The following is a 25,917-nucleotide window of genomic DNA, read 5'->3' on the forward strand; positions in this document are numbered from 1 at the left end:
CGTCTGCTTAACGTCCCTATGGATATCTTTCGGACGTCCCAGAGGACGCCTTCTTTCTTTCACTCGGACGTGTGAGCGTACATATATTCGACGAAACTCATTATCTGCAGGATATCCCAATATCCAGCTTCAGACGTACATGTGGGATATCCCTAGAACAGTCGGGTGTTGTTTGGCTGGATATCTGTCGGACGTCAAAGAGGACTCCTTCTTTCTCTCACTTGGACCTGTGAGCGTACATATATCGGACGAAACTCGTTATCGTCAGGATATTCCAACATCCAACTTCTGACGTACATCGGATATCCATAGGACAGCCTTGTGTTGTTGGGGTTCTACATTTTATTTCCTGCATCTGCTCTGTGCGTAATAGCGAGTACATGTGCATTTTTCGCGGCTGTGGACTTTTCTTTGTGTTTAGGTACATTCCCCAACAACACAAGCTGATGCCAGGAACATAACTGGGATGTAACATTGGGGATGTTGCACACATCCCAGGGTTCCTCAACTCAGCCATGGCTGGCACATCCCATTCATTGGCCACACCTGTCTCTGGAGATGTGTTTTACAGATTGCATTGGCGCATTATAGCGTCTTTTGGTTAAATACTTTCCAGTCATTGTTCATGGCACTACACATGCACGTGTGTAAAATAAATATGATATAAAAATAAATTGTTTGCTGTCCTCAGCCCAAGGTGCTCTAGCCAGTAGACACTGAATTAAACAGTGGGCTGTGACGGCGTTTCCAACAGAAAGGTAAGTTGCGACTTTTTGGACAACGAAAGACCATGAGTCACCACATCTCAGGAGGGACGACTTATTGAACTAAAAGCCGACGGAACACGATGAGCAACTAGGAGCAACCCCACGAACCTTGCAGCGGCTACGTGTACCGAGGAACACAGTGCACGGGTGCTGGCACTAAAAAGATGTTTAACAGCTCTTTTATTAGACATAACTCTGACAACTACTTCAGCCATCATCTATGACTGTACAACGCAACGCTGTTTATATCTTACCATCATGACCGAGGGGACATTTTGTTGGAAGTCTGTGATGTGCAGTAACTTCCATCCAACATTGAACACGGAGCTCAGGTACATAGGGATGCGCAGCAAGCGTACCTTTAATTGGTAATTTGAATTGGTGCAGACAACCTGGTAGGATACTTTTGGGTAGGTCGTGTACACGAATGCGAGGACTCTCTCGATGAAGACGATAATTCTCCATACCGATTATTGGACACATTGCCTCATGTATGCAAATATCACTTGATATACAAGGAACACTAATCAACAAAGCTTTACCTTAATGAGACGTCGTAATCAAAATTATCATGATAAAATGACTTAATGAGACACGTAGAGATACGACACAGTTGTATAGAGAAGGAACTGAAGGTGCTCTTGCTAAGCTATCAAGTTAAGACCATGTTGAAAACGAGCACGCAAAACGAAAACGGACAGCGCGCGCGTACATACACACACACACACACACGGATAGGCAAACGAGCCGAGAGGAGCTCCATCTAGGGACAAACCCAACAAGTAGAGCCTCCAAGAGGGTAAGGGACAAAGTCAACAAGTAATTCACGAAAAAGCCAATGAGTGCCACCGCCAGGGGTCACGTCTTCGTTTTGCGTGCTCGTTTGCGTGCTCGACTTTCTAGTTTCTACATTTACTGATCAAGAAAGAATTTGCGCATTTTGTGCTGGTAGGGGCCAGTGGGAAGGTCCAGGCAAAGGAACGCATTTGTCGGGAAAGAAAGGAATGGTTGATACCGAGATTAACAGATGGATGATCTGAAAGCAGGTAAACTGACAAAATAGGGAAGGGCGGGGTTAGGTAGAGTGTAAGGAACGGAAGATCCGCATGCACGTCCTACACCAACAATGTCTGTCCTCAACGCGTGGAAACAAAGTAGTTGGTACATGTACATATGGGCGAAGCAGCTCAAGGACAAAGAGAAACAACGCAGCAAACGTGACTCTAAATGGTGAAAAGGGTGAAAGGACACTGCTTCTGTCCTTGTCCTTTTTGGCCGAGGTGCCTCACCTATAGATGAATGCCTGTCGTGACGACATTCCGATTGCTTCTGTTTGTGCAGAAGATGTAATGAGCATGAATCTCGCACTTTGTCGATGAGACAGCTCATCGTCAGTCCTTATATTCCTATATGAATTCATGAAGTTTGCCAATTTATAGAGGCAGGGCTTGTCTCTTGGACTGTTTATTTTTGTGCACAAACAAATAATGCGTGAAATTACACGACTCGTCGATTGTAATCGGCATGACGTCCTTCTATGCGATTGTCAAAGTGCACCCATATATAGCGTTCCTTTTCCGATATACTCCCTGCACATATGAGTACACATAACTCTTGATGTGACTAACATGCATCAGCTGATTCAAAACTGCCGATGTCCTGGATGCTGACCTCCAACACGTGCTGAAGCTGGATCTTCGTTGCGGTGCGGTTCTAATGAAACATCTTTCCATTATATGCTGTAAGAAAAAGAAGATTATAAACTGCGTTCTTTTTAACTGCACCCCATGAACTATAGTTCAAGGAGTGCAACACTGTCACATTCTTTCTGTCATGCACTCGCACTGCACCTGCACGTCCCCATTCTTTTTGGGGAAGTGTTGACCTATTTCTACACTAGTTCTTGATTTTCTTGCACGACGTATCCCGGTCGTGCAACCGAGGAGTGCAGAGGAGCAGACGACAATATGGCGGAGAGCACTTTATTAGCTTGGCCCGGTGTGGTCGGATAATGGCGAGCGTACCATTCAAGATGGTGAGCATTTACTCGTAACATCAAGCAAGATTTTATGTGAGCTTCTTTTTAAATACCTGTCACGTGATCCGGATGAGCAACATAGATGCACATTGCGGAAACGCTTAACCAGCTTAATTTATCACTTGTCCGTCCAAAGCACAACATTCCATGTGCGGAAACAGTTACTCGGGCATTACTGTGAGCATTTGCGCTGTTAAAAAGGACGCTATAGGGAACGAGAACCTCACAATACCCGCTTACAGATTGTTAGTATACAAACAAAGCGCGAACAAACGGAAGAAAACAGGCTACAACACCGGCATGCTACCGCACACAAGAAAACACTTCGTGCGTATTCACATACACAGACTGGCTTGACGTAACAGGAGAAAACAACAAAAAACAAAATTTAATATGTGATTTCGATGCCTTCTGGGTTTCTTCTGATGATGATGATGCCGGAATAGGCATCGAAGCCTCATATTAAATTTTGTTTTCTCCTGTTACGTCAAGGCAGTCCGTGTATATGTGAATACTCATAACGTCCCCTGGCTTTTGGTCTATATTTGGTCTTTAGCAGACAACAAGGTCTGCACTTCCTCATTCTTTTTAGGAGCCGGTTTTGTTGCGTCAGTGCAGCTGGTTCAGAATTGTGCCTACACCTCGCGTGTACTTAAGAACTGGCAGTACTTTTCTTTCAAAAAGAACGCACCAATAGTTTGATCGTATTATCCCAAACATTGTCACATCAGCGTAAGAATCCGGACTTGCTGGTTGTAGTTCACGATGAAAGCGGTAAATATGGGCTTCTTCACACTTTTTTCATGAATTGTCATGAATTTATCATTATTCATCATTTTTCATGTTACTCATATTCATTCACCACCATATTTATTGTAAACATTTTGTAGTTTTACAGCTGTTTTATACTTTCATTCCCTGCTTTTACTAGACATCGTGCTTGCTTATAGCTGATCACACTTTCACCACTGTTCATACTTTTCACTAGTCACAACTCCACCACCGTCTTGGCGCACTATGACCTTAGTTGTCAGTAAGCCAGAAAAACGTAAGTCGTCATCGTCATCGTCATCATCATCATCACTGTTATCGTATTTATCATTATTTTAATATATCATGAATTATTATCATGAATTTTATCACATTATCGATTTTCCTATAACAGCGTGTTTGCATGCCAAGAAATCGCACATGTTCTCAATTAAACGAGTCGGAAAGATTGCGTAGTAATTCCCCCGAATAAATTTTCAAGAAAAAAAAAACAAGAAAAAGAATTCTTGGGAGGGTGCAAAAACGCGAATGTTTAGAAACGCAGCAAGCGGGTTTGCCCCAAGAGTAAGAAGTAGGGATGTGCCAACCGAATCCGCGAATCCTATAGGAAGGGATTCGAGATTTGGGAATCCGAATCCCAGTGCCCAAAATGGCGAATCGAATCTTTCGAATCCACCAACGACGTTTGTTCGTTTCTTTTTCAAATTGGCGCCTCCGGAGTCTGCCGAAAGCCTCATTGGCCGACAGGTGTTTTCTTTGAAAGATGAAAGTCACTGAAAAGGTTAGCCAGCTGTAGGACTCGAACCCACATCTTCTGGATTGCCTGTGCCTTCCATCTTTCATCGTTAATTTCTTAGGCAAATTGAGGCTTTGTATGTATTTGTCCCTACTATGTTGTTCCAGCCTCAGAACATCAGTTCTTTCAGGTGTTTTCTTGTTTGTTTGTTTACATTGCTCTGGACTGAAAGCGTTCACGCAGGAACTGCTAGATTACAAGTTTAAAAGTAACCTTGTTTTGCTTTTGATTGTTGCTTAGTTTTATGGAAATAATTCAGAAAGGATCAAAGGAAAGGAATCAAAGAAAGGATTCGAAAGATTCGAGATTCGTAAGATTCGTAGAACATTCCTTGGATTCGGATTCGAAAAATTTTGGATTCGTCCCATCGCTAGTAAGAAGGAAATCCCATATTGTACTTGATTTTGAAATACGGCGGTCGTCGAAAAAGCCAGACGACTGCGGTAGTCGAACCAAGCACTTCTCGATTGCCGATGATGTAGGGGAGAATGTGGATAGAGCGAGTGCGTGTCCCGTTCGTCGAATCAGGCCCCTCGGTAAGACGCTAGACAGGCAACCGAGAAGTGTGTGGTTCGATTCGGGCAGCAGTCTGGCGCTTTCGACGACTGCCATATTTATTTCAATCTCATGTTCTCAGACACCTTGAAGCTTGTACTGCGTTCGTCCCTCTGTTGTACCAGCCTCAGCACAGTTACTTTCCATAAAATTATTGTTTATTGACAAGTTTATCAGTACCGCGGCGTCCTTGTGAGAGTCAATTTGCCTCCATAGTTCAGTATGAAGGATGACCCACGGGAATTGTAGTTCGAGAGAAAATCGGCCTACTCTAGCAACGTAAGTGACAAATTTGGGAAACGGTTGAAATTTCATGCGTTTATTTATTTATTTAACCCGCAAGCATACGCAAATTTAATTACACGAGGTTACGCTAATTATTTATCCGTTGCAATGATTCGCTGTCAGCTCAAACATCGCTGGCACGCAGTCGCACGCACGCATTGAAACGCGATAGTGAACCGAGCTTAAGAGCAGCAGGAGCCTGCGCAAGGGAACGCCCTCGTGCGTCTTCCGCCCCTACAAGAACGAAGAGATCAGGTTCCCCCTCAAGTTCTTCGAGCCAATCTTTATGCTCTGGTAGATGCGATGTTTTCAACCTCTGCCGCAGCCTACACTGATGTCGCATCTCGAAATGGCAAGTCCGCCTTGGCATTCGTCATCCCATCCGAAGGCGCAGTGGAATGACGTCGCCTTTCGCATCAAACCTCATCCACAGCTCCGGAACTCTATGCCATACTTTTCTTTCTGCAGCACATCGTTGATTTTACCCCACGGGAATGGGTCGTGTTCACTGACTCTACATCTGCGGTACAAGCAATTCAAAATTCTGGCACCCGAGGCTCATCTGCACCGTTGGTGATGGATGTGTTAATGGCTTACAACCTTGTCTACGAAGCAGGGCACAGGCTGGTTCTCAAATGGGTTCCAGCCCATTGCAGTGTCGAAGGGAATGAACAGGCTGACAGCGCCGCAGAAGCAGCTCTCTCGTCTCGGAGACGGACGCGTATTGCGCTGCTGAGAGGAGATCGTCGTTCCGTACTTCGACGCCTCGTGACTCCCCTGGCTTCCCGCCAATGGACCGCTGACATTCTCCCCCAGCCATGCTGAGCAGAGTTGATCCAGCGCTCGCTTTCCGCATGCCTCGGCATACCTCTTATGAAGATGCCGCATTCGTTCATCGAATGTGCCTCGATGTGGGTTTTACAGCGCAATGGCGTTACCGCTTGAGACAAGTTGACTCTCCCCAATACTGTCACTGCGGTGCTGTAAAAGATCTAGAGCACATTCTTGTCCACTGCCCACACTACGAACCTTCCCGAACCGTACTCTCCCTATCCTGGTCAAAGTAATCGACCTCAATTACTTTGCCGACTCAACGACTCAATCTCTTCTGTCATTGGTGCACAATTGAAAAAGGCATGAATATTAAAAGTGGTTGACACCTTTTATCAACCAATGGCCCAACGTGTTATCTTGGAAAGTGACCCGCCTCATTGGTGTTTCCTCCTGAGAATCTCAAGGCCACACCTGTGATCTGCCAGCTCTGCCTTGTTGCTTCAGTTCTTTGGTGTCGGAAACGGAAAACTCTACCGGCGTAAACCTAAATTTCGTGGAAAATGTGCGAAAAAGCACGCTGGTAATTTCCTTCTTTGATGTTTGTCATTTTTCATGACGTACAGGTGTGCAAGACGGCAATGTTTGTGTCAGCCAGTGGTGGCAGCGCTGTTTGTGTGTACTTGGCATTGATCATGCGGTGTGTGCCCGTGAGATGGCGCTGATGGCAGGCAACAAAACGAGCAAAGTGTCGAACGGACAGTGTGGCGCGAGCGGTAAACGCGTTTATGAGAAATCGGTTCGTGCTTTAAATCTTGAGCTTTATTTATGAGCTTTTTTATATATTTCTCTGTGTGTTCGATATACGAAATGATAAGTGGCATTTATGCTTCTTTTGCTCGTGAGCTGTGGGGGTGGTAGTGGCACCGCAAATGAGTGTTGATAGTTTTACTCAGCAAACTGAACTTTGATGAGTTTTGTGTGCACACCCCTATGTTGCAAGAACATTGATTGTATGGTGCCTCTGAAGACGCTTTGAAAAGCGCGCCACTCTCACGCATACGAGGCGGCGATCCGCGCAGAAGAAATGTGTTACGCGGTGAAGCGCGTTGTGCAGCGGTGCTTTTCTGTCATTATTAAACAAAAACGAAGAAAGATATGAACTTTTCGTTGTGACGGGCACATACAGACTTTATACAACACAATAAATGGAAATGCACATGCGAACCCGTCACGAAACCCGTCGCCGCTCAAAGTAATCGCCCCTCTTTCGCTACACTACTTTTCAGCTTTGAAACTAATCTTTTACGTCATTGTTACGTCAAAATGACGTAGGGTCACGGTCCGAGATTAGGGCCGAGAGGCTGCGAAGGAAAACTAGGTATAAGTTTCAATTGAAACGGGCGGGATCTAAGGGCGGAGTATTCCGTGGCAGCCCCGCCCTACAGCTTGTGACGTAAAGTAATCGAGGTCGATTAGTTTTGACGAGGATAGGGCCACTGGTGCGAGCCCCATGTCTATGAGAAATATCTGTGCGATCTGCGCCTTATGTTTGTCTTTGCCTCTCTCTTCTTCTCTGTGTCGTCTGCTCGCTGTATCGCTGCTGTTTGCGAAACCTCGCATCCCTGCGATTTATACGAATCTCTGGTTTACGTTCTTGTGTTCCGGAATACACAAAACGCGCACCGTCGACGATGAGGCATGCTCTGCACTCGCGAGAACCGCCACGATCTCGCATGGATTGCCCGCAGCTAGATGCTTGCGTTTTCAATAGATGGCGCGCGAGTCGCCTCAGGATTGGCGCGTCTGGCGACGGCAAGCTTTGCTCGGCGCAGCAATCTTTGAAATTCGATTTCTGAAAAAAAAAAAAAAAAAAAAAGCTCAATATACAGCAGAGCCATAACGTATCTGAAGCGTCCAAGCTACAAGGTTTCAGAAAAGCATACAGTTACTACAGGTTTGTCATCACATTACAGTTCTTTTAACAGTTGAGTTGCTTCTTTATTTGCAATTGCCAATTTATTGGAGCCTCCGTAAGACATCCCCGAGCAACATGCCGCAGGCATAGGCAGGCAGACCGCTTGTCTATACCCAAAGTTACCCCCACCCACCCCCGTAAGACATGGAATGAAATTGGCAATGGTCTTTGGATTGGGACGGTGCACTTCACGCAAGAAAAAATCGTGGAGTACTACGTGCGTACTGAGTACGTTTTCTTTTGTCTTAACCCAGACATAGAGCATGTACTTGCAATTCCTGCCTTTGCATTCTTGTTGGTTGCAAAAAGAAAACAAGTTGTGTAATACTACCCACGTCCTGAAACAGGCAACGGTCCAGGAAGGTTAACGAATTGCAAAAGCCAGCAGGTGGTAGCTAATACGTTTGGGTAGTTGCTAAGCATAGCGCAGAATGCTGAAGATATATGCCCCCTTTTCCTCCTTGCTCATGCTTTTTTTTTTTTTTTGTTCTGATGCAGCTGTGTGATCAGACACCTCGGGCACGATATGGATAGTAACTAGGGCACTGTTCGGCAAAGACCGTGGCCGTGCCCTGTGTGTAATGTCCTTGTAGAACCTTAACCCTACAGTGTAAACTTACTGAATCACAGGACGTCCGTGTGCTTGGACGGGAGGCTTTGAAGAGGACATGACAGCAAAACTGGTGCATCCACCATGGTGGTGATAAAAGGAAATATGGTGATAAATGGAAATATCGAACAGAGAGTCAATGGGAAACGCTGGGTGAAGTAGAAGACTCTTTCTTCAAGGCGGTGTCCGTACCTGCGGTGGAGAAGAGTACGAGTCTGTTAGAATTCATCTTTATCTATGCGACATACTATTGGTGTATCTACGTATCGGAGCAGCTTGTTCCCAAGCGTCAAAGAACATGGCCACAATGTTCACAGTGTTCATAATGTTCACAATTCAATGCTTAGGACATAAGCAAGGACATAAGTGAGGGTGAAGGCATGACATTGTTACGGGACGCGGCAAATCCTAAGAAATGCTCCCCCACCACCAAAGAATCACATGCTGACGCATTTGGTGCCCTCCGCACTATATACCGTCACCAATCACCACTGTCGTCAGGGGATATGAAAGGAAAAGAGAAAGGCGATAAAAAGAGAGGCTGACATTGAGTTGAAAGATTCGGATCATACACGTGCGCCCACGTGTGCTTTAGATGGTGCAGCTGTTACAGAGCTACGATTACGCCAACGAATAGGTGCACGCCTCAGCGGCTCCCTATTCAATTTCATCCACACGCCACTAGTGTGTAAGACGTCGTTGCGACGGCGTTGCGCAAGCCGTGTTGAACTCAGACTCGCAGAGAACTAGTTGACAACCCTTACAGAGTTTCCGCGATGAATCCGCTCGTTTGATGCTACAACTATTGGATTTTTTGCACGACGGTGTTTTGAAACCCACGAAGTTTGTTTTTCCGCTAGTGCAACTGTTCTTTGGGTCGCCGTTTTTGTGGAACTTCTTAGGTACACTCTTAAAAAAAGGGATGTACAGTAACTCCTTTTTGGGGAGTACACCCTTACTCCCTAAAAAGGAGTTACTGTACACCATTTTTTTAAAGAGTGTACGCGTAAGGAAGAAAAGAAAAGAAACAAGGTAAATGCAGGCAACCAAGTGGAATACATTCCGTAACTAAAATAACCTGAGAGTAAGCGGGAAGGAAACCAGGCCACACGAAGACAGGTCCAGCGCTAGTAAACAATCAAACGGCGAGGAAAGTAAAAAAGAAGGCACACGCCAGAGGACAACTTACGGAAACCTGGGGAACAAAACCTGAGTTTTAAAGAATGGTGCCGATAACTTGCTGATGAAATGTCAACAGCAGGGTTTGATCGGTGCTTCCGTAAGCAAACATATCCTTGTTACCAGACGTCTAACGATAACATATGTTTGAGTTCGGCTTCATGTCCCACAAGTGATTCCAAGAACAAGTGCAAACGTTGTACGTGATGTGGTGAGGAAGGTGGGAAGAATGGTCGCGCCCCCACAAAGCCCCAAGCGTCCCACAAAAGTGGTTCTTTCTCTTAGATGCAGTGCTAAGTCAATATTTGTCAATATATTTGTCTTGTATTGACCTGATCTTTCTGAGTGTACCTGAGTACACTAAGCCGCGTTCTAACTAAATTGGATACATTTCGAACACTACACATAACAGTAAAAAAAAAGAAAAAGTAGCGTCGCTCGTCATCACAGTTGTTTAGCTTGCACAAAAGCTCGAATTATTAATTATTATTAATTGCTCACTACACCAAACCGAACTTAGTAAACTTAGTAAATGGGTTTAGTCACGATCCAGACAAACATCCTGACCATAACCGCAAGTCTTGCTCCAAGTTTGCCAGAAATGGTGTTCACACAGCGAGAAACCCGGTGGTATAATTCTGATTCTGATTCCGTGATAGCGCCGCGAAGCAACTGTGGCTATGAGCGGCGTACAGATGTTGACAGATGGAGAGATGACAGCAGGAAAGAGTGGGAGACAGGGGGGGTTGGTCGAATGAAAACTGCAGAATATTGTGGGAAGTCGCGTGTTCCAACCACCTGTATTTTTTCGTGGTGGCCGATTGATTAATTCGGCGCAATTAATTAGCTAACTTGTTAATTGTTCGCCTTAAGGCCGACATGAAAATTAGAAAGCTGTAGAGCGTGTCGAGAAATACCAATAGCAAATGTTTCCTATATAGCGTACACCTTGCGTGGCGTTTTTTTTTTCCTGAACCCGCGAAACGAGGCGAAAACGAGGCGAGCGCACCAACGCGCGCGCCTCGATTTCAGAGCTCTCAAGCGTACAGAGGAACTACTACATTCTTTATCTGCCGAGAAGCGACCTTCAGGTGAGCTCTGACCTGAAGGTCGCTTCTCCGCAGATAAGGAATGTAGTAGTTCTTGTGTACGCTTGAGAGCTCTGAAATCGCTCCTCGGCAGATAACGGAGTCAGTTCTTTTCGGTGTCCTGTGTCCTCTTTTAATGAGCACCTCTGGATGAAATAAGATTCATGCACTAAGTGAAAGCTGCGCTAGAAAGTGTCAACACACACACACACACCCCTACGTGATTTTAAGCACACATAATCTGCATCGAGCTTCAGACCATTTTAAAAGAAGGTTATGTTAGAACTCACGAACATCACGTTAGAGGAGGACCTTGTGTACAGACTACAAAAGTCCGCCGTACTCAAGATTGCATACTTTACGATGTGAAAATATTTTCACACGAGTTTGGAAGTGAACACTTTTGTACGTTTCTCAAATTTACTTTCACAAAACGCTCAAAAAGAAAACAAGCGGCTGTCCTTCCTGTTTTCCTTGCGGACTCCGCAATTTGCTATGCCGCGCAGTGTACCTAGCTTGAGTGAGTGGGTTTATCCTCTCCTTACTGCAATGTTTCTTGTTCACATGAGATGTCACAACTGATTACCTTACCATGTCAACTGCCGTCGGCAAGGAAATTTTAATGCCACTGTTGCTCTCGTCGGTGCTCGAACGCTGGTAGCTGCACGGCACGTCTGATATGGAAGTTAATTCTATCGAAGCCCGATGTATGATTGCCGTCCTGGAATCCGGGACCAAGAGAAGAGCTGGTTTGGGTGGCCCACTTGTCTTGTCAGGAAAACTGGATCCTATTGTTTTGCAGCCACCCTCGTATCTCATAGCGAGGGTGTCCTGGAAATCAGAATATTGTTGTATTACTTGTTCACGGTCTAGCTACTCAGCAGTTCACGCTACCTGTGAGGAAACTCGCATATTACTGCATTTCTCCTCAACCAGGCTTGCGCAAGTTATGTTTTTTAATATATTGTGATACTTATACGGGAGTACTCACAGGTAGCACAATACAAATAGTAGCACTTCGATGTATTATTTGAATAATTGTTGTAGTGCATTGCGTTCCCCCCGTAACGGGGCTTAAGAAACGTAAAACGATTTTGCAGCAAAAATTAACCCCTTTTTTTTTATTCTTCTTCAAAATTGTATTATTAACGAGTACCCTGACACAAAAGGATTTGTCCGAGATCCCTACACCCCACGATCCGGAACACAACAGGAAAGTTTTCAGAGTTCGTTCGCGCAAAGAGAGTTCGTGAAATCCGCCTTGCTGCATTTCCAGAACTGCATCATTCCGCACAACCTCAGCCGCAACCAGCCGCAACCAGTTTCACAGACTGAGATGCAAGGCTGTACTAACACCTGGCTTCCGTTACAAGATTGGCCTTCGCTCCATCCCCCCGCTGCGAGCCTTGTTTCACCCACGGCGATCTGTCGCACATCGTTATGGACTGCCCTGAGCACCAGGTCGCACGAGAAGTAATAATGGCGCAGTTTGAAGTTCTTCCAATCCCCTACGTCACATTGGAAGACATCCTGTACCCGCAAGGTCTTGCACACATTCGTCGGAACGCACAGGATGCGTTGCTGGTCTTCGCTTCGTCTGTAGGACTGTCTGAACTTGTTTTCCTTTTTTATTTATTTTTTTCAGGAGTGAAACTTGTGGTCTTGACCTTGGCTGAGCAGGCAGACCTCACTTCATCTTTCTTCTTTTTTGAATTATTGAACGTCATCCCCGCCTTTGTCCGTGACCTAGGTCTGTCGTCTTGCGCCGAGGAGGAACTTACTGAACCAATTTTGAATGAAGACAAAACGCAGAGACATGCGTCTCTCACGTTACCGATCTCATGCAATCCTACGCATAGCATAACGAGCACCAGTACCCGGTACCATACCCAGTCTTCTTTCACGTTACTTTAGATGACAGAAAGGCGACGGTTTATTGCATAAACGCTTTACAGAATGACGTGTGACCACAGGCCATCGTGCTTTGAGTAACAGTTGTCTTGCCCTGAATAACTTTGCCTTCCCTAGACTAGCGTGACCTACTGACAGTGGCCTACCGTTTCGATATTAAATTGTGCGAAAGGAGATTATGACACCCGTGCAAAGATGTCTTCAAGAGTTGGGAACAGGATGCGTGCTAATGCAGCTTCTATGTGAATAAACTTTTCCGGAACGCATGTTTGCGGAAATTCTATAGAGGTGAGTCTTCAAAACTAGGACATTATAATTGCTACCCATTCCTGTTACGAACTCCGAACTGTTACAGAACGATACGTACGAACGGAACAATACGAAAAATGTGCGTGTTATCGTACGAATATCACTTGCGGGCCACAGCCAGCGTACTGACTATTGAAGTGGTCAAGAAGTCCTCTTAACAGCATTGCGAGACGAAAAATACATCCGAAATTTTCCTCGTGTAGCTACTAGGCAATACCGACACACATGTAGTCCGTTAACATTTTCTTCGATCCAGTTCACGGATCCACTTGTTATTTCTAGAGGCGCCCCGGCTCAAACGTGCCATGGGGCATTACCAAGACAGATAGATCCACTTGGGATTTCCGATCCCAATCCATCCATCACGACTCAGTCTTTTTAAAGTGAACAAAGTAAAGGAAGGCAAGCTTTAGTAGGTACCCGCGAAAAGGCCAATATCTCCTTGAGCTTGAAGAGACAGGGAAGGACAGAAAAGAGACAAAGTGGACTGGACAAACCCCAAACCAGCAATGGACAAGAATGGACATGCCTTGTCTATTTCAAAACCAAGAAGATGTTACTCTTTTCAACCATATGAGCCAAATGTGGATATTCACTGTCTTCACTCAGAAAGAGCAGTTTTGATCAGCAGCAACACAGTACACAATATTTTGGAAACACAAAGGGCGTATTTTGGAAACACCGTTTCAGGTGGGCATTAAAAAGAAACGTCCACACTGTTACTACAGCCTTCAGTTGAACCCGTAGAATAAAAAGGAGTGTTTATTGACAAAAACATCCCTTTTGCATGGTGAAAGATGTAAATAATTTACTGTGTACACACAAACGGCTCAGTCGACTATGTGCACACAACATAACTGCGCCAGTGAGAAAAGGACCGCGTAAAGAGAACTCAAACGTATATGGCATCCGCATTGAAGAAAACTTTGTTAGCTCGAAATCTCGCGAACGCGTTACCTGTTATAGTAACTCTGACGTTTCCTTCATGGCAACTGACAGCAGGATACACTAGACGCAAATGCTATTCATATTCAATTACCTGCACAGCGGCGACGGTGTGCGTCCTTCTTCGACGCTTCCGCGATTCTTGGTACTGGGAAATGACGCAGAGCAAGCAGTAGATCTGCAAAAAAAAAACGGTAGACTTCGCTAACTGTTGACGCTAACGTAACACTGCGTTCAGACATGCCAAACGAATTCCTGCTCGGAAAAAGCGGAACAACGTTTAACAGATAAGCTCGTGTGCAGACACAGCTGCATAGTCATAGTCATAATAAAGTAGTCAGCGGTCATAGTAGCTTGGAAGTATTCATAGTTCGACTCCACTTCGGCTGCTTACACCTCCGTTTCTTTGTTCACACCAGTCATACATCTGCCATAAACGATGTGTAAAATCGTGATTAACGACAACTATACTACTACTACATGAATGACGATGAGATGAGGTGTTTCACCGCAGCAATTGCGGTACCATGCCTCAGTGCATGTGGGATAATATATGAGTGGGATGACCATGAAAAAGATGAGCCATACACACACGCGCACACACACATGATAAACAAGTACCAATCGTATCTGCGCATTCTTAAGAATATACACCGTATTTTATTTGGTTTATGATTATGTGTATTTTCATCATAGACGCCTTACTATCGCAACGCCGTGAGGTCCACTTTGATCCATTTAGAAAACCATCTGTTAAGTACATGGGAAGTTTTCGGATGCTGTTCACTAGACACTAGCTCATAGGCAATGCATAAACTTGAGTTCGTATCGGAGCTTATATATTTTTAGTTTCATATTTTTATATTTTTGACGTATAATCTCTGTCTTTCCGATCACATATGTGGCCGACACTTTTCAAATTTAATGGAACGTTTTGTTTTGGTGCAGCGTCAAACTTATTAATGTAATTAATATAAAATTCGAATTATTAATCAAGGCAATTAAAGTAAACAGTTAAGTTCGTCTCCATTAAATTGATTCACAAAGTAGATCCTACGCGCAAAACCTCGCGAACAACTCCAAAGCCGGAATACAAACACTGCGCGAACAGGAAACATGTATCACTAGAGTGGCCTAACGTTTGCCTGTACACTACATTATCGTCCCCTGTATTTTTCTAAATTCCTTTCCCCAGATAAGAAATTGCTGTGACCATGTCCACCACCTACTATGTCCTTGTAGGGACTAAACTCTCAATTTATTTCCTTAGAAAACAGTTAGAAAGAGTTATGGGTCAAAGTGTTCCTCCAGGAAAGTGCAAGCTGATAGACAACAGATATGCCCGCGACAAGCGAGGGCGGTGGTGAGCTTTTCCCGGTTTGTGTTTTTGATAACGCCGAGAGTGTTGCACTAAGAGACGAGCACTATCTATATCTGCACAGAGTCTACCGGGTGCTTCAGGAAGGTCCGCTGGCTGAATAATTCATGAACAGGTGGCGCCATGGAAAAGCTTTCTTTTCAGTGAGCGACCCTGAGACATCGGCCAAAACTGAGCATTTAGCGGCTCATTTGCATACGCTTCTTAATTTAAGCAAGCCCCTAACCTTTAAATTTTACTTCGGATGTTAGAACCTCTGTTTTACCGATCGCAACCTTCAGTGAAAAATATCTCCTCCTCTTCCCCTCAAAATAAAAAATAACATACGCGTCGACACTTTGTGATTTTTTGAGTAATTAATTAGATTGGGGTCACATATTTCTTGGGCGGAGCAGCGTACCAATGCGTTCTTCGCTCAGCTGTCCGGCTGCCAATTACGTGTGCATCCGCGTGGTACACAGGAAGATAAGGAGCAGACGGGAGAGACGCTTCTGTGCCTTCTCCTTCTCTACCCGACTCGTTCTCAGTGCTATATTCGTCATGATCACGATAAAGCAACGATACCTCATCTACCGAACGACAGCACAGCGAGCGCTGCGTACCAATCGGGTAGAGATGGAGAGTTAACACCAAAACGTCTCTTGCGGCTGTTCCTAATCTTCCATCACTCCCGTGTGCGAGCCAGGCGGGTGAGCACTTAATTTGCAGCTGGAAAGCTGAGCGAAAGAGCGCACTGGTACGCTGCTGTACGCAAGAAATATGTAAACCGAAACGACTGAGCTACTAAAAAAAAATCACAAAGCGTATACAAGGTTCTTTTTTGAGAGCGCTGCTCTTAGGCGCCCGTTCCTGCGTTGAGCGGCGTCGGCGTTGTAACCGGCAGAGCGAACGAGGATCGAAGCGATGGATGAAGGTACGGGAGAGCGTGAGGAGGATGTGGAAAACGGTTTGTGTGAAAAGCAGGGAAAAGACAGGGTGTGTGGGAGAAAAGGACGATGTGGACTGTGCGTTTTTTTTGGGGGGGGGGTTGTTCGATTTCAAGGCCTCGACGTGTGACATTTCGTTTGCCATTAAAATCGAGTGCTAGAACGCATTTCGTCCTGGCTTTGACCTTATCCATCTCAGATCAGCTTCCACAGAGGAAAGCAGCGGGGAAGCGTACGGCGAGAGTGAAGAGGGCGCGAGGAGGAAGGCGAAGAAGGAGGCTTGGGAAGCCGGATCGCATCTGGTTGCAGTTCGGTGAGCTTGGCTCCAAACTTACGACTGGAACCGTTGCGGCAATGACAGAGGCATTGCGTACAGGAACAACATTGAAATGAAGAACTGCTTGGCGTATGAGGTTACCATGAAGATATGTTTCTTTCTGCTTTGGTTTGAGAAGTTGAGTTGGTCCATGGAAAGTCGAATTTTTTTTTTTATGTCAAAAACCTCAAACGGCGATACATGAGGGGGGGGGGAATGTATAAATATACATACAAACTATGTGCTGGCTTACTCTAGCATTCAAGAAATTCAACAAGATTACGACGAAAAAATTTGTGGTAGATACGAGTGACTGCGGCAGGTCGTTCCAGTCGGATATAGTTTTAGGAAAAAACGAGTGCATGCATGCATGAAGTAGGAATTGTGACAACGGATGGGCTAGCTAAGGTGTAGTTTGCAGGACGTATGAAATGAGGGCGAATGGAAGAAGCATAGTAGAGTTTGTGAAAGAGACATAAGCGGGAACATTTCCTACGTGATGAGAGTAAAGGCAGGCCAAGGGATGACTTAAGCCAAGTGATGCTAGAAGGGTAAGAGTAATTGGGGGGGGGGGGGGATAAACCTGGTGGCGCGATTTTGAACAGATTCTAGAACACTGATGTGATTAGCATGATGAGGGTCCCAGATGCTGGATGCGTATTCTTGTTTGAGCCGAACTAATGTCTGATACGCAAGACACCTGACCGCGGCTGGTGCTGATTTTAAAGTACGACGAAGAAATCCTAAGGCCCGATTTGGGTTATTAACAACAGCTTGGATATGGTCAGACCAAGAGAGGCTAGTAGATAGGTTAAGGCCCAAGTATTTGTAAGAGGTGGACAAAAGAGGCGGGAGAAGGACCAATGTAGTATTGATCGGCTGAGGTAGACCTGGACCGTGAAAAGGGGAGGTGCCGACACTTTGAAGTATTTAGCGGTAGCAGCCATAAAGAACACCAAGCAAAAATAGAGTTGAGGTCCTGCTGGAGGGTCAACTGGTCATAAGGAGAGCCGTATAGGTCGGTAGACAACACAGTCGTCTGCAAAGAGCCTGATAAAAGATGTTAACGAACTAGGGAGATCGTTAATGAAGATAAGGAAAAGCAGGGGTCCGAGAACGGAACCTTGCGGAACACAGGAAACAGGGTGGAAAGGAGAAAGAACGCCGTTAATGAGTGTAGCCTGCGTTCGGTCGGAAAGGAAACTCTGGATCCAACGGAGGACATCAGGGTAAAGATTAAGCAGAGAGAGTTTATGAAGAAGGCACGCATGAGACACAGAATCGAATGCTTTCCTGCAGTTCAGAAAAATTGCGTCAGTTTGGAGAGAATTATCCATGTGAGATCTGATGTCGAAGAGAAATGATGCTGAGTTTCGCAGGGGAGCCGTTTGCGAAAGCCGTGCTGATAACGGAAGAAGAAGTTATTTGTTTCCAAATGACAAGAAAGAGCCGAATAAATGATGCGTTCAAGAATCTTACAGCATATGCTGGTTAAAGAGATCGGTCGATAGTTGAGAGGTGATGACCTGTCTCCGCTCTTAAATACGGGAATAACCTTCGCAGGACGCCAGTCACTGGGAACCTCGCTCTGATCAAGGGACTGTGTGAAAATGGCACACAGGTATAATGCAGATGTTTGCTTAGTCTTTTTAAGAACTTTGGCGTTAATAAGATCCAGCCCACATGAAGATTATAACTTCACTTTCTCAATAATTTTCATTATCCCTACCTGAGTGACCACAATTCTATCTATCGGAACATAGATACGGCTCGACATGGTAGCATCTGAAAGACCCAGAGGTACCTGTTTTGTAAAAACACTAGCGAAGGCCTCGTTGAAGGCAACTGCGCAGTCAGCATCAGCAAGTTTAGAACCCTCGGCGTCCGTCAGAGATATAGTATCAACTCGAGAAGGGTCAGAAAGCATGCCTGCAAGCTGAACTGAATAGAAATTATGTTTAGCCCGGCGAACAGCCTTAGTAGAAAGCGCAGAACATTCTCGATACCTCAAGTACGGAGAGTTTGAGCGTGTGCGTTTCGCCTGACGGAATAACGTTTTTGTTCCTATTACTGAGTTTCCTGAGGTCACCGGAGTCCTGCAATGAAACGCAGGACTGGCCAATTACCACAGCAAGAACGTACGTATCCACCAACTGATTAATTTTATTACGAAACAGCTGCAAGTTGTCATTAACTGAGCGTGAATGCGTAAAGGTACGTGGATAGCCTTGTGGTCACTCAGGGAGAGCGGGAATGAGATGTCGCCAAAGTGTAATAAAGAAGGCAACCGAGGGGTCGATGGACTGCGTGTGACGGGGCGGCCTCAGATCTAAATGCTTCGGCACGAGCAGCGCACTGGCGGCAGATAGATAGATGGCAAGCCGAAAGTGTAAGGGGCAGACATGCAGTGGCAGAAGCCCGATCTACTAGACTATAGGCATAGGTACCCCTTCCCAGCGCCGGATTTGGAAGCTAGCGGTGGCGCTACTCATCGGCCCTGCTATTGCTTCCTCATTTTCTGCAATACTTTGTAGTTTAGCTTACCTTAGTATTTTTGTACAAACGGTGGATGTCCTACGGGAGATGCTTCTTTCGAAAGTTGATTATCATCACCATTATACGCGTTTTCATAAGAGCTGTTGCTGCCCTCTGCTACGGTAGTCGTGCGTACGCTTCTGCGCGTTCAAAATTCAAATTTCCATTGTCCAATCACGATGTAGATTTCGGGGGCCGATGAGTAGCGCCCCTAGCGTCAGCGCGTGTGTTGCCGGTCACCTGTTTACGAATAATTAAGCCGGGGGACCCTCGCGAAACACCCAGTATAGTAAGCCATGGTTCCGATGAATCTTGGCGTTACTACGCTGCTATGTAAAATGCGGGATCAATCAGATCCCAGAAAAGGAACTCGAATTGCAGCGCCGCGCACTGTGTGAGACGAGCTTTGCTCCCGCGGAAGATAGATGATACTCCACCAGGGACGCAAACCCATACGACACCATTGGGAGTAGGCAGTTAACGCTCGCCTGTCGCGGGAAAAAATTTGCTCTCTTGATAGAGAGCTCGCCACGTGCCGTCGATTTCTATTTCAGTTAATCTATTGTAAGATGTCTGCTTCAGTTAGCCTGTTGTAAGATCGACTCGTGCGGATGGTGGTCGTGGTGGTGGTGATGGTGAAAGGGCTCGCCGTTGTCGGCCTCACAGATGTGAGAAACGTCACGACTGACGGCGTGGGATGCGGATGACGTGTGTTGGCGTAACCGCCAGCGTGGACCAATCCCGTCCCGGTCTGCGAACATGGCCATACTTGGGCATTTTATTTCCCAGTGGATACAACGTAGATTCCAGACGAAGGCAAAGGATACTACTTACGTTTAATGCGCAGATGAGGTAGTCAGCGACGAAGAAAATAATGGTTCCGACGTCATTAACCTGGATAATAACACAGTCGCATAAACTCATTATAGGCGTGTGCGTCAGACACAACTTTTCAACATGAACCCAAAAGCAACCACGCGAACACATAATCGACCAGAAATTTTGAAAGCAATTGATGTCAAGCATCCAAATCTCGGACCCGCATTGTTGCGTTTGCTACGTTTCAACTAAACGCTTCACAGGAATGATTGCTTCCAGCGCTGTTAAAGAAGCCCATATAGACGGGTAGAAATCCAGCGAACCGGTAGGGAAGTATGATGGGAATTGCCTCAGGATGAGTGCCGCCGATATTTCGAACAGAGTCTGTTCTTCTACTGGGCTTAAAGAAAGCACAGGTAGACGAAATTGTCGTCAAATTGTTGTCATGTCGCCACACAAATACAGACTGAGCATAGGCTGACCTTAGGTGTAAATATGCCCCAATTATAATCATAGCGACATGCTCTAGTAAATTTGCTCTTGGAACAGCTTCGTCTGTGGTGACGTGTGCAGATGCTGCACGTGCCGCAGCATAAGAGTGCGGATAATTCCGATTACATGGCGTTCTTTAACGCTTCGTAATGTACGTATATTAATCCGTCCTGTTTTTTGCAGGGATTGCAAGCAACCCAAAATGGAGCAAGCACGGTATGCGAGAAACTTTACCAAACAACCGTATGCATTTCATCAGGCGTGCAGAGAACACTTTGACAAAGTAGTTAAAATGTTATAGTAATGGCAAACTCGTGTGGTCATTTCGTGGCAACATAGCCTAGCGGTCGGAAATTGCAGTCTGGCGCCCTCACTGGATCACGTGACCGTTACCATCCGAATATGAGTGCCAGGAATCTTTTTTAGTCGCTTGGATCACGCCTAGGGGCATCGCGGTCACCAATCTTCGGGATTCGTCGTCTCCTGACCAACATGAACTTCGACCCTTCGACGTGCAGGCCAAAAAAAGTCTACCACGGAAGGTGCTGCGATTTCCAGCGGCAGCTGTTAACCACTTTTGCCGCCGCTGACGTTGTTTTTGTTTTGTTTCTATAGACCGCATTCGACGTGCTAATACTCTTGTAGCTACATGCAGAACAACAAGTTCCTAGAGTGCTCCTGAGACAATCCCATTTTTGTCCCCAGATGTTGTGCCTAGGATCATCTCTGGAGTCTCATTCTAACACTTTTCTGACAAATTGATGATCCTGTGGTGACATTCCCAGGATGTCATTTTTGTCCTTCAGCGACATCCTCAGGATAAGTGAGGGATGTCAGCGTGTTCTTGGGGAATGTGTGATTGCTTTTAATTCCGTCTTAGCACGTGGACACATGGAGAGACGACATCAGGAAGGAGTGGGGGAGGGGTGGTTTGGTGTGCGTCCTGGGCTGACTTCAGGGGGAACTGTGCCTTCATTCGTCTGGGAAGTCTGGCACGAAACCCAGGGGAAAACCCTTAGACAGCACAGCCAGTGATGGATTCAAGCCACATCTTCCACATGACCTTGGCTACCACCAACGCGGCGGATGCTTTTACCCATTCGGCCATGCCACTGTTCGCTCAGTGTGCCTACACAGCGCGTCTCACGTGAAGTCGCACACGTCGTCTGAACGAGGCCCATGCCGCACGCAAATCATGTACGGTCACAGCGCAGGGACCGCCTTTCGTCTGCTGCAATGCCATCGCATTTCGTACGCGTTTGGCAGTGCACCAAAGAGTGCAGTTATTTCCTTGTTATTAACAACTGGAAGGGACTTCCGAAGCAAGGAAGAGACGTACATAGCTAGGACAACAACGTCTCTTTGTACGTCTTTTTCTTGTCTCGGGGTTCCCGTCCATCATGTACAACCAGCCTGCCCACATCTCATCTGTCTTTCAAGGTTATTAAAGACATGATCCCTTAATGGCGTATTGGCCTCCAGACGAGGAATGCACACCTGACGTAGCGTCACGCTGCACACTGTCGTTTGTCTAATAATCGCGGCGCCTGTTCAGTATGGAGGTTTAGAAGGATTAGAAGGATTGCAATATTTTTAGCAGATAGGAACGTCTTTACGATAAGAGTTCCGTAAACAGGGTACGCCATGCACCTAATTCCTTTGCAGTGGCTGGCATCACTTTTTGGTCTTGGATTTGAAAGCTTTTTGTTTTGTTTCCGTGGAACGTATCCGATGTGTTAAAATTATCTAATGTGTGCTAATTTGATGTCCCTGCCCCACAAGCAGATACCACTTTCTTGCGCCGCTTGCTTTTTCCACATCTGCGCGCGCACCTGTCACTCTGTTTTCCTCCTCTCTGGAGCGGAGGGGCGAGGAGGATTTTAGCACACGGACACGGCGATCTCCTGGAACCTTCCCGTTAACAGCTGCTGCTGTAAAAAAGTTGTCACGAATTGACAACACGAATTCGCCATTCCCCCTGCGGGATGCCCCCTCCATTTCCTCCCTATCGACTCCGCCTAAACAGTAAGCGCGCGCAACAACAGGTGGCGCAGTTAGCCAAGTGAGTGCCGCTATGCCACTGCCCGGTACAAAGGGAAGGCCACTATCCGTCCACGTATGTTCGTGAAAGCGTTTGTGTAAAAAGCTATGTCAAGTAGTCTGTTCTAAGCCATTTTGCAAGGCGAGCGGACGTCATTTGGTCTTTGTCTTACGCATTCCGAATAAATATGCATTCCTTCGAAGTGTCCAGCCCAGACTTCTCCCACATTACTGGGCGTAAAACTTGATTAAACAACGGTCCAAATACTTGAAAATGAAAGCGGGCGAAAGTATAGAGTAGTAAATACTTTAAAAAATCCATTCAAGGTATCCAAATTAAGCCCAGTTACATAACACGGGTCTCAAAGCTCTATATGTGAGCTCAGCTAAGAGAGAAAACCGTTGAACAATCCCACCAGAGGGAAACTCAGGGTAAAAAGGACGTCACGTTTATGGTCAAACACATCACTAGAGGATAAATTAAGTAAAGTAAAACCAGAGAATGAAGCATGATATAGAGTACTAGTAAAAGGAACACGAAAAAGGGTGCAACACTTTTCAGAAAAAGTGTTAAATATCATAATGTACTTATTAGGGAGTTTTAGGAAAACATAGAAGTTTCAAGATAACGTTTCCGAGAACATGATAAGGGAATCGCCTGATTCCTTTGGGGAGGATGGCATCACGTTGGTGATATCTGATTGACTGACAGCGACACGGAGTCGGAATCAGAGGGCGCTTACAAGTTCCTAAAACTCGCTATTATTAAGGTACTTAAAATACAGTATCTTCGGCGCGGCACTCAAAATACGTACAAGTCTGCCTGGACAGATTATGCTGCTATCTGCGTTCGAAACCAGGATGCGGTTCTATCAGCCCACGTCAGCATCTGTACAGTATATCAGGGCACTGGCGCAGCCAAAGGGGGTTTACCCCCTCACACCAAAATCGTACGGTTGGGAGTGCATTTGTGAGAGAGAAATCGAGGGTGTAATGTTGCGCTGTACCCTTCGCGAAATATTTTTCTGGCCACGTAACTGTATCCTCTACGTGCGACGCATGGCACGCGTGCACAGATTCATCAAGGTCATGAAGGTTAGTTCGGTGAACTAATAGTGTTTAGGAAAAAAAATATTAGTCTAAAAATAGCATTTATCGTTCCTCTGCGGACAGGGACTATCGGACATGAACTAATGAGCGGACATGAACTAATCGTTTATTTTCGTCGCATGTCATTCTAACCAGATAAGGAATTTTCCAAGACGTCTCGTCACACTGTCTTATCAACCGGATACCTTCTGAAAAAGAAAAAAGAGGCAGATAATTTTTTAGTAGGGGCTGGCACAAGGGTGCGCAAATCACGACGGATCATTAATGTTTACTTTATTCGTCCTAAAGTTTTACTTGTTTCGTCTGGTCTTGTGACACCTTGTCTCTCTGAATGATGTTTCCGGATAGGCATTATACTGGCAGATTTTATTTTGCTGACAATAACAGCAGCTTAGCAAGAAAGTGAGACAAAACAACTAAGCAAATCTAGATTTGTGCACATCACAGATAACTAACGACAAGACTATATCTCCGTAGTGGTATTAGAAGACTCGTGGTGACAGTAAGGTTATCATTTCGAAACAATCCATGTCTACTTACTTCATCAGCTAAAATACAGAACGAGAGGAGGATGTCCAACAAAGTCGTGAAGCTCACACAGACAACCCACGGCAGCAACAGGAACCTCACGCTCTGCAAGCAACACGAATGGCACGATGAGCACAGCGCCGCAGCGGCTCTTCAAGAAAACACGTTTCATGAAGTATATTAGCGCAAAGGTACAACAACCAGTGGTTTTCAACCAACACGAATTTCTGTTGTTGTTGTTGTTGTTGTTGTTGTTGCAAGATTGTGCAAAAGACAGGACAGGAGGAATAAAGGACGTATTTTTGTTTTGGGAAGGGAAGAGCAGTGTGTTCGAAATAAAATGCACAGCGCACTCCTGTACCACCTGATGGCATCACAGGAGGACCGTGTAGAGCAAGAAAGGAGAAGGACAGGAGAGAAAAAATATTGGACGGGGGGGGGGGGGTTGCCATCTTAATCTATGTAATCTCTTGATCCTTAACCTTCAAGGTTTTTCGGCCTCTGTAGGATCAATAGTCATTCATGCATATAAGCCGATATTAATTGTTGTGATGACTTCCTTGGCTAAGTCCTTAACTATCCCTTATACTTCCTTATTGCATAGAATGTTACGCAGGTTTCCCTCGTTTGTCATTTCAACAAGTTTTGTAATTTTACTGTAAACATAATAGCACCTCGCATGTTACGTAAATTTACGTACATTGTTTTTTGCACAATCTTGCAACAACAACAATACAAAAAGAGATTCGAGTCGGCTGCTACCCTTACACCACATTGCCATCCCTGACATGCATGTGATGCCAATGTGGTGTAGGGGTAACATCCCTTACTCGCTATCAGGAGGATCCAGGTTCAACCCCTGGCGCTGACATTCATTGGCTTTTTCATGAATTACTTGTTGACTTTGTCCCTTAGGCTCTTGGAGGTTCTATGGCGTTGTGTTTGTCCCTAGGTGGAGCTCGCCTCGGCCCGTTTGCCTGTCTAATTATATCAAATTAGCTAATACTCTGTAATCATTACAGGTTTCCGGACACATGTTGGGCTGTAGAATATGGTACGGTCACTGCTCAAATCCAGCCCGTTAAGGATACAAAATCGTGCATTACTTTGTGATGTTCATCGCGAGATTTTTTTTTGCCATGACTTCCAGCAGAACGCGAAGGAACCAAATGCCATGAGAAAACCAACGCCGCCGCAATGACAGCCCCCTGCATCAGAAGGGAGCTTATCTGGGCCGCTAAAGTGGGTTTATCTAACGGCTTATAGATGGAACCGGTTATCTAACCGATTTCGTGGAACTGTTTTTTTACCCCTGACACACGAGCATGCTAAACCCCTTTGAAGTATGTGTCCATTACAGATTTCGCTTCGCGGACACACAAAAATGGCGATCTCGCTTTAGTGTTTCTCTCAGCGCACGTCGCGGGAAACTTGGCGCTAATTGTTCAGACGAAAAAGAAAAAGAAAAGAACGCCTTTTAGCCTCCAATGTGCGAAGAAGTGACAGCGATAGCTGTTCGCGATGAAATTCCCCAGTAATCATCATCAACAAAAGTTGTTATTTTCGCGCATGGGTTGTGTTCACCACACGCATATACACAACTGCTTTCACACTTGCTTTATTCAAAGTGGCCTCTGCTTCAAAGTACTGCCTCTGTCATGGCACACAAGTATGGGAAAAAGACGCCAGCAGCGCGAGCAGACGCTCCCTGCCGCTTGACTCCTTAGTTTTCCCCTTTGTTATTTTGTACCTACGCAGTACACTGATGCC

The 25,917-nt window shown here is 45.6% G+C and overlaps 1 protein-coding gene across 3 annotated transcripts in view; it reads right to left on the minus strand.

Annotated features, from left to right (window-relative positions):
* Positions 1–1,392: 1,392 nt before the first annotated feature.
* The window catches only part of LOC135396126 (uncharacterized), a 166,593-nt gene continuing 142,068 nt past the window's right edge, over positions 1,393–25,917 (minus strand). For 2 of the 3 annotated variants that reach the window (XM_064627164.1, XM_064627162.1), the window contains 6 exons: positions 24,160–24,252; positions 19,993–20,052; positions 14,098–14,181; positions 11,430–11,669; positions 8,582–8,763; positions 1,393–2,506 (listed from right to left, as the gene is read on the minus strand). In XM_064627164.1, the coding sequence (XP_064483234.1) occupies positions 8,746–8,763; positions 11,430–11,669; positions 14,098–14,181; positions 19,993–20,052; positions 24,160–24,252 (495 nt within the window). In that variant the 3' untranslated portion in view covers positions 1,393–2,506; positions 8,582–8,745. Of the gene's footprint in view, positions 2,507–7,624; positions 7,839–8,581; positions 8,764–11,429; positions 11,670–14,097; positions 14,182–19,992; positions 20,053–24,159; positions 24,253–25,917 lie in introns of those variants that run through there. The other variant, XM_064627163.1, reaches the window with a different exon arrangement.

The sequence above is a fragment of the Ornithodoros turicata genome, chromosome 5 (genome assembly GCF_037126465.1).
Source record: "Ornithodoros turicata isolate Travis chromosome 5, ASM3712646v1, whole genome shotgun sequence".
Classification (NCBI taxonomy): domain Eukaryota; kingdom Metazoa; phylum Arthropoda; class Arachnida; order Ixodida; family Argasidae; genus Ornithodoros; species Ornithodoros turicata.